The sequence below is a fragment of the Haliotis asinina genome, chromosome 4, assembly GCF_037392515.1.
Source record: "Haliotis asinina isolate JCU_RB_2024 chromosome 4, JCU_Hal_asi_v2, whole genome shotgun sequence".
NCBI lineage: Eukaryota > Metazoa > Mollusca > Gastropoda > Lepetellida > Haliotidae > Haliotis > Haliotis asinina.
Genome location: NC_090283.1, coordinates 15,799,992 through 15,818,134, shown reverse-complemented (window position 1 = coordinate 15,818,134; position 18,143 = coordinate 15,799,992). Strand labels below are relative to the sequence as shown.

The following is an 18,143-nucleotide window of genomic DNA, read 5'->3' as shown; positions in this document are numbered from 1 at the left end:
TTATTGTTGTGTCTGGGGATTGTTATGACATGTGTCAACATTATGCTTGGAGTAAGGTAACACCTGCTAAGAGCGGACACTGTAAATGTAAACACAAAGCCCAGCTTGCAAAACTTATTGAACGTCCCTCATACCTTCAATAATCAGATTTTGGTTAACTGCTTTGTGAAACGGTAAAATACCTAAAATCAATATTTAGATTCAGTTCAAGTAATTAGTGGATTATCACTCTTATTGATATTAATAATGCAGCTTGGATCAATTCCCATCGTAGATATGTATAAGTGTCAGGTGCAGACATTCAAACAACATCGTGATACTGTATCAACATGGCGCTTAAAATGGAAAACCTCGTGCTTGCTTTTTGTTCTGTCTTCCTGCAAGGTATGTTCCCATTACAATAGTTAAGGTCACTGGCAGAAGTTATGAGGTCTTGTTTCCGAATATGATTTATAAACTTTAAAACCGTCCGAATCTGTTTCCCACCTTTGACTTATACCATAATGTGATGTCTTTATAGAAGATTGTACGATTTCGTTTTGCACGTGTTTTGCTAGTACCAAGGGAGGGAAAGACATGCTTTGCTTATTAACGAACACTTCATATAACAACGATTTGACACGTCAGCAAATATTGATACATCATTAAGGACATTTAGATTCTTAGCAGTGTTGTTATTTTTTCATACTGGGAAATGGGAATCGGGTATGTTGTAAGACGTATCATCTAAATATTAGATCCGTGAAGGTCCCGGGGTAGAATAGGCCTTCAGCAACCCGTGCTTGCCAGCAACCCATGCTTGCCATAAAAGGCGACTATACTTGTCGTAAGAGGCGACTAACGGGATCGGGTGGTCAGGCTCGTTGACTTGGTTGACACATGTCATCGGTTCCAAACTGCGCAGATCGATGCTTATGCTGTTGATCACTGGATTGTCTGGTCCAGACTCGATTATTTACAGACCGCCGCCATACAGCTGGAATATTGCCCAGTGCAGCGCAAAACTAAACTCACTCATTCATCTAAATAGTACCAGAAACAAGGTAATACATCATGGTTTTACATGTTTTTTTTTCATAACTTGGTAAAACAGCAATTAAATATAGGATTTTTGATATATGTCAGGCCATTTACGGATGTCCAGATCGAATGGCAAATGTACTCACTGTGAGGCTTACAATCATCAGAAATTCACTTTCAATACATGCTGCCATACAGTATCATGACATCAGTGGGACATCAAATTAGCCGCGCTAAAAAGTGAAAGCTTGCGTGTTAATCGCCTTTTACACGTTAACCGTGTGTCAAACGCAACCACGTGAAGGTCAGGGTCAGATTTGATTTATAGTAACCCATCCGTGTCGAAAGATGTCACTAACGGGATCATGTGATCTGGCTCGCTGACTTGGATGACACATGTCATCGCATCCCAATTGTGAACAATCGGGATACGATAGAATGTGTGCGTTTATTCATTCTATGGTCAGATTCAGTCTCTATTATTTACAGACTGTCGCCATTAATCTGGCTTAAAACTAAACTCACTAACTCACCGCTGTCATAAACACTCAAATGTACAAGAGAAAGAAAATATCGGCAATGGGGATCTGCAATATGAAGAGAAAAGGGTATATGATTCAGACTTTGAATTAGAAAATCATTCCAGTTTATTTATCAAATGTCTTAACAGAAACAGATGACTACGTCTGTGGTCAGAAATCAAAACATTCAGTTATATGTGCCTCACATTGATCACTTCTCATCTCTGCTGAATGTATCCAATGCGCCTCTTGTACCTATGGAAGGTTACCATTATGTGGACCAGGAGTGTGACACCGATGACATTCTTAATGTACGCATAACTACAGATGAAGCGCTGACACTCATATTGAGAACCTGGGAAATAACAAATCACTCGGGCCTGAAGGTATAGGGGGTGGTTATTGTCCCTTTATAGACAAGGTCATGATATATTATTAAGTAGTCTTAAATATGTTGGAATACCGGGTAAATTTCTTAACACACTTAGTTCTATGTACACAAGTTTGTCTTCATGTGTTAGAGGTCAATATGGTCTGACTCAGTACTTTTCTTGTAATACAAGTACTCGCCAGGGACGTATACTCAGTCCACAGTTGTTCATTATTTTGATCAACAAGCTTGCACATCTCAGGGAAGAAATTGGTGACAAAACAGTCTTTGTATCCAATGATTTTAAGGATATATCTGCCCTTATGTTTGCCGATGATGTCTCATATGTTTCTGATACTCCACTACAACTACAGTAGAAAATATATGTTTTGGCGGTATTTATCCGGTATGAAAGTACATTTGAGTCAAACTAACTTAATGGTGTTCAGAAATGATGGTCCATTGAGAAGCTATGAGAGGTGGAATTGTAATGGTAATAATATTGAAGTTGTGGTTATTTATAGATATCTGGGTATTGCGTTTTCACCCAGATTAAATTGGTCCCAAACTCAAAGTTGTTTAGTAGCACACGGAACTAAAGCAATGATGGCTATAAATATATTTCAGAATAAGTTTGGCTCTTTATCATGGTTGTTTTAAAGTATTTGATGCCATTGTAATACCAATCTTATGTTATGGAGAAGAAATATGGGGTACGTCCTTTCGTAAAACTATTGAAAGTGTTCAGATTAAGATGTTATTTATTAAACATAAACTTGAATACTTGTAATGTATTGGCTCTGGGTGAGTGTGGCAGGATGCCTCTGCAGTTATCGTATATGGCAAGGGCTGTCAAATATTGGTGTAAACTATTGTATATTGATCAGTCTCGTTTACCTGATCAGTGTTACAGGATACTGGTATCATTACATGAAGGAGGCAGAATCACTTGGGCCAGTCATATTAAGAATGTTCAGTTCAAGCATGAATTTTGTTCTGTATGGATATCGCATGAAGTGGGTAATGTTGACATGTTTATGTGTATCTTCAGTCAGAGATTACCTGATAACCTTAAGCAGAAATGGTATATGCAGGTTGATAATTTGTCAGAATCTTTTTTCATATAAACAGTTTAAATCTTTTTCACAAGTGGAAGCATATCTTATGTCATCCTTACCATTACAGTTTAAGGTTGTTTCAGCCAGATTTATATGTACTAACATCAAAATCGCTGTTAACAAGGAGAGATAAAGATAAGGTATAAAGGTATAAAGATAATATGTGTCAGTTTTGTTTAAGACAGGGAAAGAATTACATTGAGAATGAAGAACATATATTTGTGAACAATATCATCAGTTGCGGCACAATATACTGGGCATAGCTACACGTCATTGTTATACTACATTTGTTAACTTAGTATCATCTCAAAAGGCTTCAGTAAGGTGAGAAAGATTTCCCTGCAAGTTATTGATAGTAACACACACACACACACACACACACACACACACACACACACACACACACACACACACACACACACACACAAATTATATATATGCATTTATTCCTAAAAAACAGTGGCTTTGAAAATGCTAGGAAGGACCATTTCTGAAACAAAATCACAGAGTGTGTGTATCACCAAAGCATATCCTTTCTCGGTCATTGATAGGGAAAAGGAACACTACATCTCTTCGCAAAAACTTTCCAAAATCTGATCTTCCACCGCAATGTCGTGATTATTTTCGAAAACAAATAAACAGGTCTGATACGGGAAGGTCTTGACTCATCTCCAGGCAACCCACCAAGGTATGACGTCGCTGTGCCTTCGAACTTCGATAGCACAGTTCGTGATATCATTTTGCAGTCGCCTAACAAAAGTTGTAGTCTAGGCTCAATTCAAACCTATACACAAAGAAAAACGTTAAGCATCCCGAGTTATTTACACGAAAAATCGAAATAGTTAAACAAAGTACAATTATGAGAAGAGTAGGATTCGAACGATACGTTGTAACCAGTGATGTGTGACAGCCGTTCGCACCGCCTGTGACGTGCACGTGCATCATGCTATCCTCGAGGATCACAAAAAGCGGTACCGACCAAGTGAATTTGTGGGTATTTAAGGTGGTGCCAACTGGGTATTTGAGCATAATCATTGAACATGGCACTGAGACGATTGTCGTTGGAGATCAGAAATCAGATTATTGGCATGTATTCGGCAGGAATGTCCTTTAATACGATAGGACGAAATCTGGGCTACTATTACACTGTTGTTAGCCGCCGGAAGCATGCACAGACCGGAAGTGCAGTGGACCGTCCAAGGTCGGGAAGACCTCCTGTCACAACACCACGAGAAGACAGGTAACTGTTGCGACTTGTCCGACGAGAACCCTTCAGTACAAGTCCTCAGCTGAAAAGAATATGGTTACCAAATCGACCAATCAGCACCAGAACAGTTCGAAACCGTCTCAAAGCAGCAGGGTTAAAGGCCAGAAGAGTCGTTAAGCGTCTCTTGTTGAGAGACCACCATAAACGTGATCGTTTGGCATGGTCGGAACTGGAATCTGAGGATCTGGAGGAAAATTCATTGGTCAGATGAAAGTCGATTTTTACTTCACATTACTGATGTATGTACACGTGTTTGGAGACAGAAGAACACTGCCTATACCCCAGGAACATTCAACCGACTGTAGCGTATGGAGGTGGCTCTGTTATGGTGTGGGGATGCCTGTCCCATGACTGTAAGCTGGATTTGGTCACCATCAGCGGCAACTTAACTGGAGCTCAGTACATCCGCGGCGTTCTGCAGCCAGTTGTTGTTCCACATTTCGACAACCTTCCACTTGCTACCCGTCCTCAGTTCATTGACGACAACGCCAAGCCTCACCGATTACGTGGCGTATTGGCTTTCTTGAGGGCCAATGCAGTGACAACTGTACCCTGGCCAGCACTAAGCCCAGATCTGAACCCTTTGGAGCATGTGTGGGACACTATAGGGCGACGAATCCAGGCACGGAACCCCCAAGTACAAAATTTACTCCAGTTGGAAGCAGCTCTGCACGACGAGTGGAGGTTATGGACCCGAGAACAGATCAGAGGCGTGACTAGAGGCATGAGTCTTAGGGTGGAGAGTACGTGGTGGCTCCATCCGGTACTGATCACTCATTCCGTAAGACATACCCTAGTGTCTTCTGGGAACATTTTTAAGTGACAATAACAATGTTGACGTCTTTTTTGTTACCTGTATCCCCATACATTGGAGGGCTTTGTTTCATGGTAAAAACAGTACATGGAATAACATGATGTAATCTTTATCAAAAAACAAGCACAGCTAGCCATTGTTGTGTTTTCGTCTTACCAGATGATTGTTCTTGCAGATGACACTAGCATTTTGGGAGATTTCATGGCCATTGTGGATAATAAGTGCTTTTCTCATTCTACAATGTGAAAGTAACAGGGGGTGCTTAACTTTTTTCGTTGTGTATATATCACAAAGCAGCGGGGTACTGAATTGGCCCCTATGACAATGGCTGTGGTCAACATGTCTCTCTCTACTCCCATGCTTCCACAGAAAGTCAGGGAGGCAAATAAGACTCTGCTGGATACAAACGATATGGAAAAAATCCGTCAAGTATCGAATATGCATTTTGTACCAGAACAACGTGTTCTGAGACAATTGTTGCCGCATCTCAGTACATCAGTGCTTCAGAAAATACATCAATCCGCCTTTAGGCAGAATCATAGCACCGTAACGGCTGTACTTGGTGTTGTCAACAACTTACTACTAAAGGCTAATGAAAGGAAAGTCTCTTTGATGTCTCTACTGGATCTGAGCGCGGCGTTAGAAAAGCTGGGCCACTCAGGTCTATTAAACGGGAGGAAATAACATATGGCATAGGAGATGCAGTTTTAACATGGTTTAAATCTTCCGTCATTGGACTGACACTGAGAGCTGAGATTGACTCCATGCTGTTCAACCCAAGTTCCCTCACGTATGGAGTTAAACAGGGCTCTGTCGTGGGGCGAGCGTTGTTTCTCAGATGTCATCTCTTCTCATGATTGTGAATTTGAGAAATATGCTGATGATACCGAAATGTCAAAGAGGACAGGATTTCGGTGCTGTCAAACATGGCATCAGTCATTCATTGATGACGTTTTGGAATGGATTCTCAGTTATGAAATAAACTGAACACTGCTAAAACAGAACTTACGTCAGTTGGTGCGCCTAACAGTCTAAAACTCATAAAAAGAGGAGTCAGCTGTTGTAGTAGAAAATAATATTCCCTTCCAAACTTGTGTGAAGTACCAAGTTTGCACTGGGGCACCAACCACCAACTTTCCATAACCACTTGTGTCCCGTGCTTGCATTCTCGACATGCATCTATTAGACCATATCTCACAAATGACCCTCAGCCAGTCTTGTATGTTGCTTTATCACTTCAAGGCTGGACTACGGCAATTCAGCTTGTGATGAAGAGACGAAAGTACAATCATGTGACTTCCATGCTGCAGCATCTACTTTGGTTGCCTGTTACGCACCGGTGCCAATACAAGATCGCATAACTTGTCTTTCGCCATTTTGACGATTCACTACCGCCATACCTGTCCAGAGAACTCTCCATTCACAAGCCTGCAAGAACTTTCCGCTCTTCCAGTGAAAGACTGTTAAAAGTGTTACGGTTAAGAATTTGCCGTGACAAACTATTTAACAAATCTCCTTGTAAACCAGCAAAACAGAACAAAGACAAGTTGTTTACGTTCAAATAATATATTTGTAGTGATTTCCTACTTCACTATCGGTTTATGCACCTAGTAGAGTCGGTCGCAGAGGCCACCGGGCAAATATGCCTACTAAACTGAGGGAACTGATTTCACCTGACAGCTAGTCAACATACTCACGGTAATGGCTTCCACGAACTCTGGCTGGTGATCGGCAATCTCCGGCACCTTCCCCGTGGGTCATGACCTCGGGGCGTCCGGCGCACAGCTCCGATCACCACATATTGTTAAACCACGAGAGCGAGATATACAGAGTCACAAGTCAATATATCAATGCTGATTACAAATACATTTCAAGAGTGACAAAATCTAAGTCAGTGGGTCACAAAAATACAATATATCAAACTCACCAAAGTCTTGATGTGAAAGGGAACAGCTATGGCAAAATGTAAACAAAGCGATCGGTGCGACAGCAGATAATGTAGACAGGATTTCAAGCGTTGGCAGAGGTGTAAATCCAGCAGATAGGAATGAATATCAGCGTGAGTGTCGCCCTCCACACGGCAACCAGCCTATTTATATATAAACTAAGCCACTTCCCGAAAGTTCGGGCACAAACGGACGTCGTCAACACTGTAGAATGGTCTCGAAACAGTATCCCGGAAGTGAAACATCTAAAGCTAGGAGCAGGCAAATTCCTGAATGCCAGAATGCCAAAACTGTAGACCAGATCTTAAAACGAAATGTGACCCATAATATTTACTATTCAAAACACTAAACATTGTGACCCAATAATAATTATTACTGAATTAATAACAAAATATACAGGAAATACACACTCGTAACAAAAGTACAACTTAAAGTCAGAAGGGCTTCAAATACAGTGTGTCCTCAGTTTGGAATGCTCTCCCAAATGAACTCCGCAATATCCCTTCTCTAAGTTCATTCAAGACCGGTTAGAAACATTCTGCTTTAAAGAAACTTTTCTTTAATGTGTACCTTCCGTGCAGTTTTTGTGAGGAAAATGCGCAAAGAGTCCTTTCGGGATACTATCCATAATTATCATACTTGCATGCAGTCCCGTATTATCCGTACCTTGTTCTATGAGAGAGATCTGTACATGAGGTAATTGGGAACAGATTGATCATCGATCTTGGCAAGCTGGATACAATGGCTTGAACACAAGCTTTGATATCGTATCGCATGTTGACAATATCGTATCGTATGTTGTGGTTCAGACTCGATTGAGTGAGTGAGTTAATATCTAACGTCATACCTGCAATCCTAGTCATAGAGAGACGAAAACAAGTGATACAATAAAATATATTAAAAAAACAAAAACAAAACAAAAGAAACAAACAAAAAGCGGAGTTAAACATGCCGATGGTGGACACACTGGTGTATCACAGACAAAAACATTTAACTAGCATATGAACCTAAAGCAGTGCAATTAAAGTGGACAGTACAATATAAAAACGCGGGCATACAATCACCAACAATTGAAGGTAGATCCACATACAAGGAACCATGTGGACTTGCATTACTTATGCTACCTGAATAGGCCTTAGCTGCATTTACACCATCCCTTTAGCCCATTTCAATAGTGGGTAAATCTAGCCAAAAGGTAGAATACCAAAAATACTCCGTTTCAAAACTTGGTATGTGAATTGTTTATTTTGAAAGTTCTGGGACTTACGTACCCTCTCAGGGGGGCAATATCGTTTCGATACTTTTAACCCGGTTCAGACTCAACTTCTTTAGGACTAACATCTTACAGATGTAATACTGCTATCACAAATATGTAGTGACGATATAGTCTCATTTGTAAAATCGACCCTTCTTTTAGAAGAGATTTCAAATGGATGTGGATTTGGTTTAGTCGCATTTAGTTTATATGATAACGAAGTCATCGACCATGGACCCCCGATTCCTTTATGACAAACGTGAGTTTTTAAAAGTCTGGCGGAAACAGCAAAAAGTCTGTGCTCATATTGGGTAAAACATATTGTATTTGCATTACTATGTTGTCAGGTGTTTCCGTAAACAAGGCGGAGAATATTATGTTGGGTAAACCCAGTGAACTCAGCTCAGTCTACTGGAATGCTGAGAATGCCAATGACGGTAAAAAACACTACGGGCCCTTACCTGCTAGGACTTATTCAAATGTGAATCCGTACTGGCAGGGAGATCTACAGGGATACTTCACCATTCACAACATCTCAGTTACGAGTGACAACACCTACAGTTATCGTAAGTAGTTGCCTGTTTATTTTCCACTCCAAAGTGTGTGGTTCAGACTTAAGTAGTGCAGATGCAAGTACATGTTTCACTGCAGATTTGTTATCACAACACAGTCATAGAATACATACCACTTAGACCTACATAGAATTTCAAACGTTATGTATAATTGAGAGTCATATCTTGACAGTTCATGCTCTTATGAAATTAGTTCTTTTATGTGTTTGACTGTCCTGAAAGCTGGCAATCGGAGATGTTCCCAAAAACTTTATTGTCAACTTATCTTGTTTATCTTGTTAATCTTTTATCAAATAGAGCCAAGCATGCAGGCTGCGTACGTGGGTGTGTCCACTGATGACAGCACTGACTGCCCTAATGTGGACATCTTCATCTGCGGCCAGTGTCCAGGAACTGTTCTTAAAGGAGAAACCTTCACCTTCACTTGTTCCCACCCACGACCAGTCAGATTCGTGAAGATCTGGAGAATCGGCACTCTTGATTTGGTTATTGGAGAAGTTGAGGTTGAAGGGACGCCCCTGAAAAGAAGTGGTAATATACTTCTTCACCTGAAAGCATGTTTTATCGCAAGCTATCAAACTTTCTTCATTGGCCAAAACAGTTTTTCTTTCTTGATAACAATTACCTTGCGTGTACCTACAAGCGATCTGGACTAAAAAGTTACTTTCTTAATGTGACATTAAAATGCAGAAGATTATGATTGAGAACATAATAATAATAGGGACATGTTTTATTACGAACAGACAACTTCTTTATTGCAACAGATGCGACGTTTATATATCCTAACAGCGTTATTAAACATATGGTACACAACATATGCATCACGCAGGATTATATATACACGATGGGCATTTAAGTTTATACAAATCGAGAGGTTGATGTACAGTACGTTGACATAGTGAAGGAGGTTATGATGACGGAGGTGACTGAAGCCAGAAGGACAAGGGTGGGTTATTCTTGACTGACCCTGAGTAGTTGGTCGTAGCTGAAGGAATGTAATAACCTTGATATCTGCTGTTTGTTGGGGCTTGAGTCATTTTGGATTGATTGCCTTCAGCAGTTTTCCTATTTTGGATTCATTTTCGATCAAGTTGAGTCTTGACTAACATGATATTTTTTCAGGAAGTAAGTACAAAAAAGTGGTCAACTCCATGATTTCAACGCCGATGACGTCCTTCACAGCTTTTTCCGCCACTGACTGCGGTCTCCGATGTCACATGTCCCAACCTTGCCTGGGTTTCAGTTACCACCCAACAGCTGCTCCCAACTGTCTCCTGACAACAACCCCAGGAGATGCAGCAACAGCAGTGGGGTGGACCAAGTACACCATCGAGAAGTGTTCCAGCAAGACCACCTGTGACCTGACAGATCATTTCAATTAGTACCAGATATACCAGCCTTTGGACTGCCTGTCCGACCCCGATTATTTACAGACTGCCATCAAATGACGGGTTAATTGCTAAAATGCGGTGTTAAACAAAAGACAAATCATCTGTACGTAATGTCAAAACAGCCACGTTTAACAGCCATAGAGTTACACCCCATAGAAATAGCAGGCAGTTTAGGAATTATACCTGGAGTAATCAAAAAGGTCATCTTTCAAATTCCAACTTTAGAATTATACTCATAAGCGTATCATTTAAAACGTAGGTACAACAAATGTTTCCATTTTTCAGATTTTTCAGATATTCAAATAAAAACGTTTTGATCATGTGAAATTGCTCAGTTTCGCTGTCAGCTTGGAATTTTCACCCACCGAGTGAAATGCCACGTTTTTAAACAATGTAACATGAAGCGGGTTACAATCCAAGGATGAGGAGTAAAATCCAAATTATCCTACATGTGCCTTGGCAAATGTTATTGTTGTTCAGCGGTTTGGTGACGCATACACATAATTACATGTTCTGCGTGTACCTGAGAAATATTAATAAATGCACATGATTATCGGACGTTTGCTTAATATTTATGATTCGGAATAGTGTACGTCGCTAGTTTTCAGAACCGTACAAGAGCAATCAGTTGTAGTATATAAATTTTTGTAAATGTGAGTATGCTAGGACATATTACATAATCAGATGTTTGAAATGTGCTGAATACATTTTAAGGTAAGTCTTTGCTTTTCGAGAGAAATGTTATACAGTCATTTCCAATGAAAGTGCACAAATACCGTCGTTGAGTTTGCAGGATGCGATTAGTGATACCAAAAGCATTTTAATTCTTTAAATATAGATACATTGATAACAAGAAAAGTATAGGGAACACGAAAAGCACCAAGCCATGTACAAAAATGGCTAGTGGGTGTCAGTGAGTGACGTTCATGTCAACAGAGACGTACTCGACCTTGTGTACAAGCGTTTCATGCTGTTGTGCACATTTAACTTTGGCCCTTTTCAAATTTGATTTGACTTATTTTCATATTTCAAAGAAATAATGCTTCATACTGTTGTCTTACAGAGGACCATCATTAATTTTCATCGCCTTTACAAATAAGATATGACAACAATGCTTCACATGTTCAATGCGGGATGCAATAGGAATGGTTCTTAATATGGGTGCTTAAACGTCTCATGTTATCCTACACATCCTATTACATATATAATATGACACGAAACACATTGAAATATTGTGCTCATGACACATATTTGCCTGGATTATCTTCACTTGCATTTTCATATGTTTCTAAATTGTAAATATATTGACGTCAACTGAGGACGTGGAGGTAGCAGATTCGTCTACTTTTGTATTTCACCAGTGAAGATCCGGGTCAGAATTCGTTTTCATCGCCTCATGCTTGTCGTAATAGGTGACTAAAGGGGTTGGGGCGATTTGGCTGACACGTGTCATCGTCCCATGCTTGTCGTAATAGGTGACTAAAGGGGTAGGGGCGACTTGGTTGACACGTGTCATCGTATCCAATTTGCGTATAATTATGCTCATGCTGTTGATCACCAGATGGTGTGGTCAAGACATGAACATTTACAGACCACCGCCATATAGTTGGATCATTCCTTAGTGCGGAGTTAAACAACAAACAAATTGTTTTATTTTGCAAGATGTGATTGCTGTTTTTTATACGTAATATCTTTCAATTATTTTGTTGTTAAACGTCATACTCAGCACTTTTCCAGCGTTTTGGTCTGAAAAAAAAATTATAACATGCAATGCTTTCCACAACTTTGTCCAGAACGCGTGCTTGAGTGGGTGCGTACATGCACGTGTGTGCTTGTTTGAAGCTTTTTTTACTCGTGATCATAAAAAAATATATCTAACAACTCTCCAGCTTGTCGGGGACTAGTCCGAGTCGAGTTAAAAAAAAAGAGTTTCTTGCAAATGTGATACATTTCAAAGTTCATAGAGGAAAGACCATGCTCTAATTATTATTATCAAACCAATGTGTAAAAAATTGCCATTTTTCAAAAGAGTCGCAAAAGAAATTGACCTTAATCACTGTCTGTTACGAAAGTACGCTTATGACCGATCAATATCACCTTCAGCATTATCTCCTGACCTCAAATTACCTTCAGCATTATTTCCTGACCTCAAATCAACTTAAGCATTATTTCCTGATATCAAATCAACTTCAGCATTGTTTCCTGACTTCAAAGGAAGAAAACATGCTATAAATACGCAAGACAGTTGAAAGAGTAAATGCAATATAAAATACTGACAAAACAATACGTTCTCAAAAGACAAGATTCAATATATATATATATATATATATATATATATATATATATATATATATATATATATATATATATATATATGTGTGTGTGTGTGTGTGTGTGTGTGTGTGTGTGTGTGTGTGTGTGTGTATACAGAGGCGCTACAAGAAAACATATTTAGCAACGTTAAAGACTGAGAATATAATACAAACGGAAGGCCAGGAATGTATCCAAACAACATGGTAATTGACTTGATGGAATACAACACAATCAAGAAGAGGCTCGTGATACACTAAAACAACATGAAGAGGCCAGTGATGCATTAAAATAACATGATATTGATGGGGTAAAGAATACAGTTCACTTGATGACGGAGGAAGCACACGGTCCGAAACATCGTGTTATTCACAATGAAGACGCTGACATCCATCAATCAGGCTTTGCTTTTGCTTTCAACTTCTAAATGACCTTCAAAGTGTTACTTAAAGGTTGAGTTGTTGTTGGTTATCTCGTTGTTCTTCATAAATATTTATGTAAAATAACAACCTCTAACTTTCATGCTATGTATGATGTGATTTACTCTGGAAGACTTGCAAATGAGAGGCAACTCATCAAGAAGTTGTAAATGACGATGGTTTGTTATGTTATGAAAGTGAGTCACGTATTGAAGTCTTGGTACCAGGAAAACCAGGTTAGAAATTGTCTTCATTAACCCATGCCTCTCGTTAGACGACTGACTGTGAAGGTCCTGGCTCGGGGCAAAATAGGTCTCCAGCATCCCATGCCTCTCGTCAGACGACTGACCGTGAAGGTCCTGGCCCGGGGTACAATATGTCTTCAGCACGCCCATGCCTCTCTTTAGGCGACTGACTGTGAAGGTCCAGGCCCGGGGCTACAATAGGTCTTCAGCAACCCATTCTTGCCATAAAAGGCGACTATGCCTGTCGTAAGAGGCGACTAACGGGACTTGGTTGAAACATGCCATCGGTTTCCAATTTTCGCTGATCGATGCTTATGTTGTTGATCACTGGATTGTCTGTTCCAGACGCGATTATTTACACACCGCATGCATACAGCTGGAATATTGCTGAGTGCGGCGCAAAACTAAACAAGCAGACTCAGGTTAGGCGACTGACGGGACTGTGGATAACTCGACTGACACATGTCATCGTATCTCAGTTGGGTAGATCGATGCTCATGGTGTTCACTACTGGAACTAGCCGCTTGGAATGTAGGTCACGGTGCATACCCAAGACTTTGACTCCATTCACCATCAAGGTAAAGCTCATGACCATCGTCTTGAAAACATACGGGTAAAACCCACACTGCAGCTTGTTCGTAAACTTCATGCCAGCCCATCTAATCCGGCATTTAACATTGATTGGACTTCCTTTCTACGTGGTATGATAAGACACCAAAGCATCTTGTTCAGTTTGAAAGCAACTTGTTCAGTTTGAGTCCTTATTCAAAGACATGTATAAAAAGCAAATATGTCTGCAATTGTTGATTTCAAATCGTCTGAGGTGTCACCACAGCTGTCAAAATAAGCTGGCGTCAACTTATAATTGACGCATTTGAAACAAGGCTGAAATAAACTGTTCATTTGACGTCATTATCGCCACCGCTTTTCCATACAGTGATTAAAAGCAGATACATAAAAGTTCGTCAAAAGTAATATATATATATATATATATATGTATGTATGTATGTATGTATGTATGTATGTATGTATGTATGTATGTATGTATGTATATATATATATATATATATATATATATATATATATATATATATATATATGTATATATATATATATATATATATATATATGTATGTATGTATATATATATATATACATATATATATATATATATATATATATGTATGTATGTATGTATATACATATATATATACATATATATATATATATATATATATATATATATATATATATATATATATATATATATATATATATGTATGTATGTATGTATGTATGTATGTATGTATGTATGTATATATATATATATATATATATATATATATATATATATATATATATATATATATATATATATATATATATATATAATACGATTCTGGCCATAAAAACCTGAAGACGGTACCAGGCATTCACTAATGTATATAAAATGTGATATTATTTGTTATCCTGCCTGGTGAATGGTTGCGAGAGAGCAGCCTAGGGTTTGGTCCCGCTTGGACTTTCGAAACCGGATATTCGGGTAATCGTTACGAACTTTGGTAAAATAATTCATTGGATTCACACTGTAGAACTGGCAAAGGTCATGTGTAGTATAAGTATACACAGATTCATGATCATGTATTTGAGTAATAAACTTGAATATGATGCAAACCTCCCACACAACATCGATCGCAGAGTGCTATTCAAAACCGTGAAAACAACAAGGTGTCACAGATTGTAGCCTTGATTAAATTGCCAGAATCTTTGTACTCCGTGATGTGGCAGTTATATGCTATGGACTGCACATAATGATTCTTTATGTCCCGAAATGGAAAGGACGGGATATGAATAATGTATTGCCGTCGCTAATAACCACAATGCCAAAAGTTCTCGAGCATATCAAGATTAGTTTCAATCAATTCTTTTCGGAGATCAGCAAAATTTAACTTGATATTTTCTTAAAGTATACAAGGTGACATGTGGACGTCGTCATGGTAGCAGTTATTAATTGATTGGTGTATTTGTGTGTGGTAACCAGATCCATTCCGCGTAGTGAAACGCATTTCAAAACATGAAAATGGCGGAAACGTCAATAAATTATAGCAAGTACAATTAAAACATACATTTTGAGCTAGAGGATGAACTATGGAAGCGTTTTAGGGGCACGGTGAAAAATTGTTTTGGTGTCACTATCTCCTACGTAGGACTTACTATCTCCTATGTAGGACTTAGTATCTCCTACGTAGGACTTATTACTTACTATTTCCTACGTAGGACTTAGTACTTAACATCTCCTACGTAGGACTTACTATCTCCTACGTAGGACTTAGTATCTCCTTCGTAGGACTTATTCTCATCTATGTAGGACTTACTATCTCCTACGCAGGACTTACTATCTCCTATGTAGGACTTAGTATCTCCTGCGTAGGACTTATTACTTACTATTTCCTACGTAGGACTTAGTACTTAACATCTCCTACGTAGGACTTACTATCCACTACGTAGGACTTAGTATCTCCTACGTAGGATTTACTATATCCTACGTAGGAGTTAGTATCTCGTAGGAGTTAAGAATACTAACTTCTACGTAGGACTTACTATCTCCTACTTGTATAATGCATCATATTGCCTTTTATTATCCATATAGTGAAACATAACCGACTACATAAAAATCATATGTTGCACATGTGTAATAAACCCTAAAACAAATTTCATTGGTCGGTTGTCCGACCATGACCTCCATGACTCCATTGAAATGTGGAACTACTTTTTTCATTCATAACGTTTTACTACAAATTTACTACGAATGATCAGTCTCGCTAAGTACTACGAGAACAAACCTATGAAATGCTATCAAATACAAAACGTTACAATTTTTCACACACCGTGTTTATTGATATGAGATTTCAAGAAAAGGTAAAAATAAACTCGGCTTGATAAAGACAAGTGGAGCACACATCACTGGCGACAAACGGCTAACTAATCACAATGCCCGCAAACATTTGATTGAGAAGTTGCAAGACAATAACGTAGCTTCAACGCAAATCATGCAAGTGTCTGGATATAAAAAATGTACAGAGTGTGAACAATTATTCACGCCTCTCTGATGCACAACACTGGGGAAGTGGGACATCTGTTGTCTTCGACCGGAAATCAGCCTGCCATGTTTTCATGCTCGCGTCGCGCTTCTTCAATCGTTCCGTCATCGAGAGTTTGTCCGAAATAAATTTAAAATCCCAATGCATGTAGTACACAATTGCAAACAAATCCTTGTCTAGTGATGTTGTTCACACTATATTCGGAGGTCCAATATACGGGGGGACATTCCACATCTAAATTGACAAGTCTTTCATGGCTGTGAGTGAGACCCTGCCGTTACAAACCGTCGTCGTGTTGCTCGCTCTCCTCTCAGCGACTCTTCTCACGACGACGAAAAACTTCCCATTAACAATGTTTCCAGTTATACAATTGTGAACACAATTCAAAATGTGTTTGTATTTTTTTGTCTTCGTGCAAGAGTAGCTGGTCAGTATGTCGCGCTTTTTTCTTGGTAGCATTACACAGAGAGTTTACGTCTATAGTGCCGTATCACTGTATTCTTACGCGACCTTGACCTTTACGTCAAGCGACATCAGCTGATTTCGGGTTACGTGGAGTTGTTTAGAAATAAAAAGCTAGACACACATGGATAATAAAGAAATTAACACACTCGCGAGTGTGTCATATTGTTTTTATGAAACTCGTGTCTGAAAAATCCATATATCCCTCGGTCTCGCTCGGGAAATATCTATTTTTTCTGACACTCGTTTCGTAGAAAGAATAAGACACACTCGCTCTGGTATTAATCTCTATTCGTTTCATGAGTAACAAATCAGTAGACAGAATGTTTTACTTGAACCTCTTCATTTTCTATAGCAATTGTCAACACAAATATAATACTTAATGACATACCTTCAATAATCAGATTTGGTTTAACCACTTTGTAAAACGTCAAAAGGTCTAATATCAATAATCAGTATCAGTTCAAATAACTAGTGAATTATCACTCTTATTGATTTTACACTCTTCTTTATTAATAATGCGGCTTGGATCAATTGCCATCGCAGGTATGTATCAGTGTCAGGTGCAAACATTCAAACACCATCGTGATTCCGAATCAACATGGCGCTTACGATGGAAAACCTCGTGCTTGCTTTTTGTTCTGTCTTCCTGCAAGGTATGTTTCTCATTACAATATTTAAGGTCAGTGACAGAAGTTATGAGGTCTTACGCTTGTTTCCGAATATTATTTAATAACGTTAAAATGAAGGCACTTTGTATTGAAAACCGTCCTATTCTGTTTCCCACCTTTGACTCGTGCCATGATGTGATGTCTTCATAGAACGATTTCCTTTAACATCTTTTGCTAGTACCAAGCAAGGGAGGGGAAGACATGCATGCGTATTCACGAACACTTCATATAACAACTATTTGACACGTCAGCAAATATTGATACCCCACCAAGGACATTTAGATTCTTGCAGTGCTGTTTATTTTATGCAATGCTAGGGCGGACTAGAAATGAGAATCGGTGTGTAGTAACACGTATCATCTAAATGTTAGATCCATGAGGCTCCCGGGGAAGAATAGGCCTGCAGCAACCCATGCTTGTCGTAAAAGGCGATTAGCGGGATCGGATGGTCAGGCTTGTTGACTTGGTTGACACCCTCCCCCCCCCCATCTATATATAAGGTAATAGTATGTAAGTATGTATGTATGTATGTATGTATGTATGTATGTATGTGTGTGTGTGTGTGTGCGTGCGTGCGTGCGTGTGTGTACACACAAAAACAACAAAAAGCAACGAAACTCACTCACTCATCTAAATATTACCAGAAATAAGGTAATACAAT

General features: G+C 39.1%; 1 protein-coding gene across 1 annotated transcript; it reads left to right on the top strand.

The window, feature by feature from the left end:
- Positions 1-298: 298 nt before the first annotated feature.
- On the top strand, positions 299-10,455 carry LOC137282317 (uncharacterized). The gene is made up of 4 exons (XM_067814060.1): positions 299-384; positions 8,659-8,877; positions 9,181-9,414; positions 10,006-10,455. The coding sequence occupies exons 1-4, from the start codon at positions 330-332 to the stop codon at positions 10,263-10,265; spliced, it is 768 nt and encodes a 255-aa protein (XP_067670161.1). The 5' UTR covers positions 299-329; the 3' UTR covers positions 10,266-10,455.
- Positions 10,456-18,143: the final 7,688 nt, after the last annotated feature.

Coding starts and splice junctions, on each gene's coding strand:
- LOC137282317 (XM_067814060.1), top strand. CDS start 330: ATGGCGCTTAAAATGGAAAACCTCGTGCTTGCTTTTTGTTCTGTCTTC. Junction 385..8,658: donor TTGTTCTGTCTTCCTGCAAG/GTATGTTCCCAT, acceptor CTATGTTGTCAG/GTGTTTCCGTAAACAAGGCG. Junction 9,415..10,005: donor GACGCCCCTGAAAAGAAGTG/GTAATATACTTC, acceptor ATATTTTTTCAG/GAAGTAAGTACAAAAAAGTG.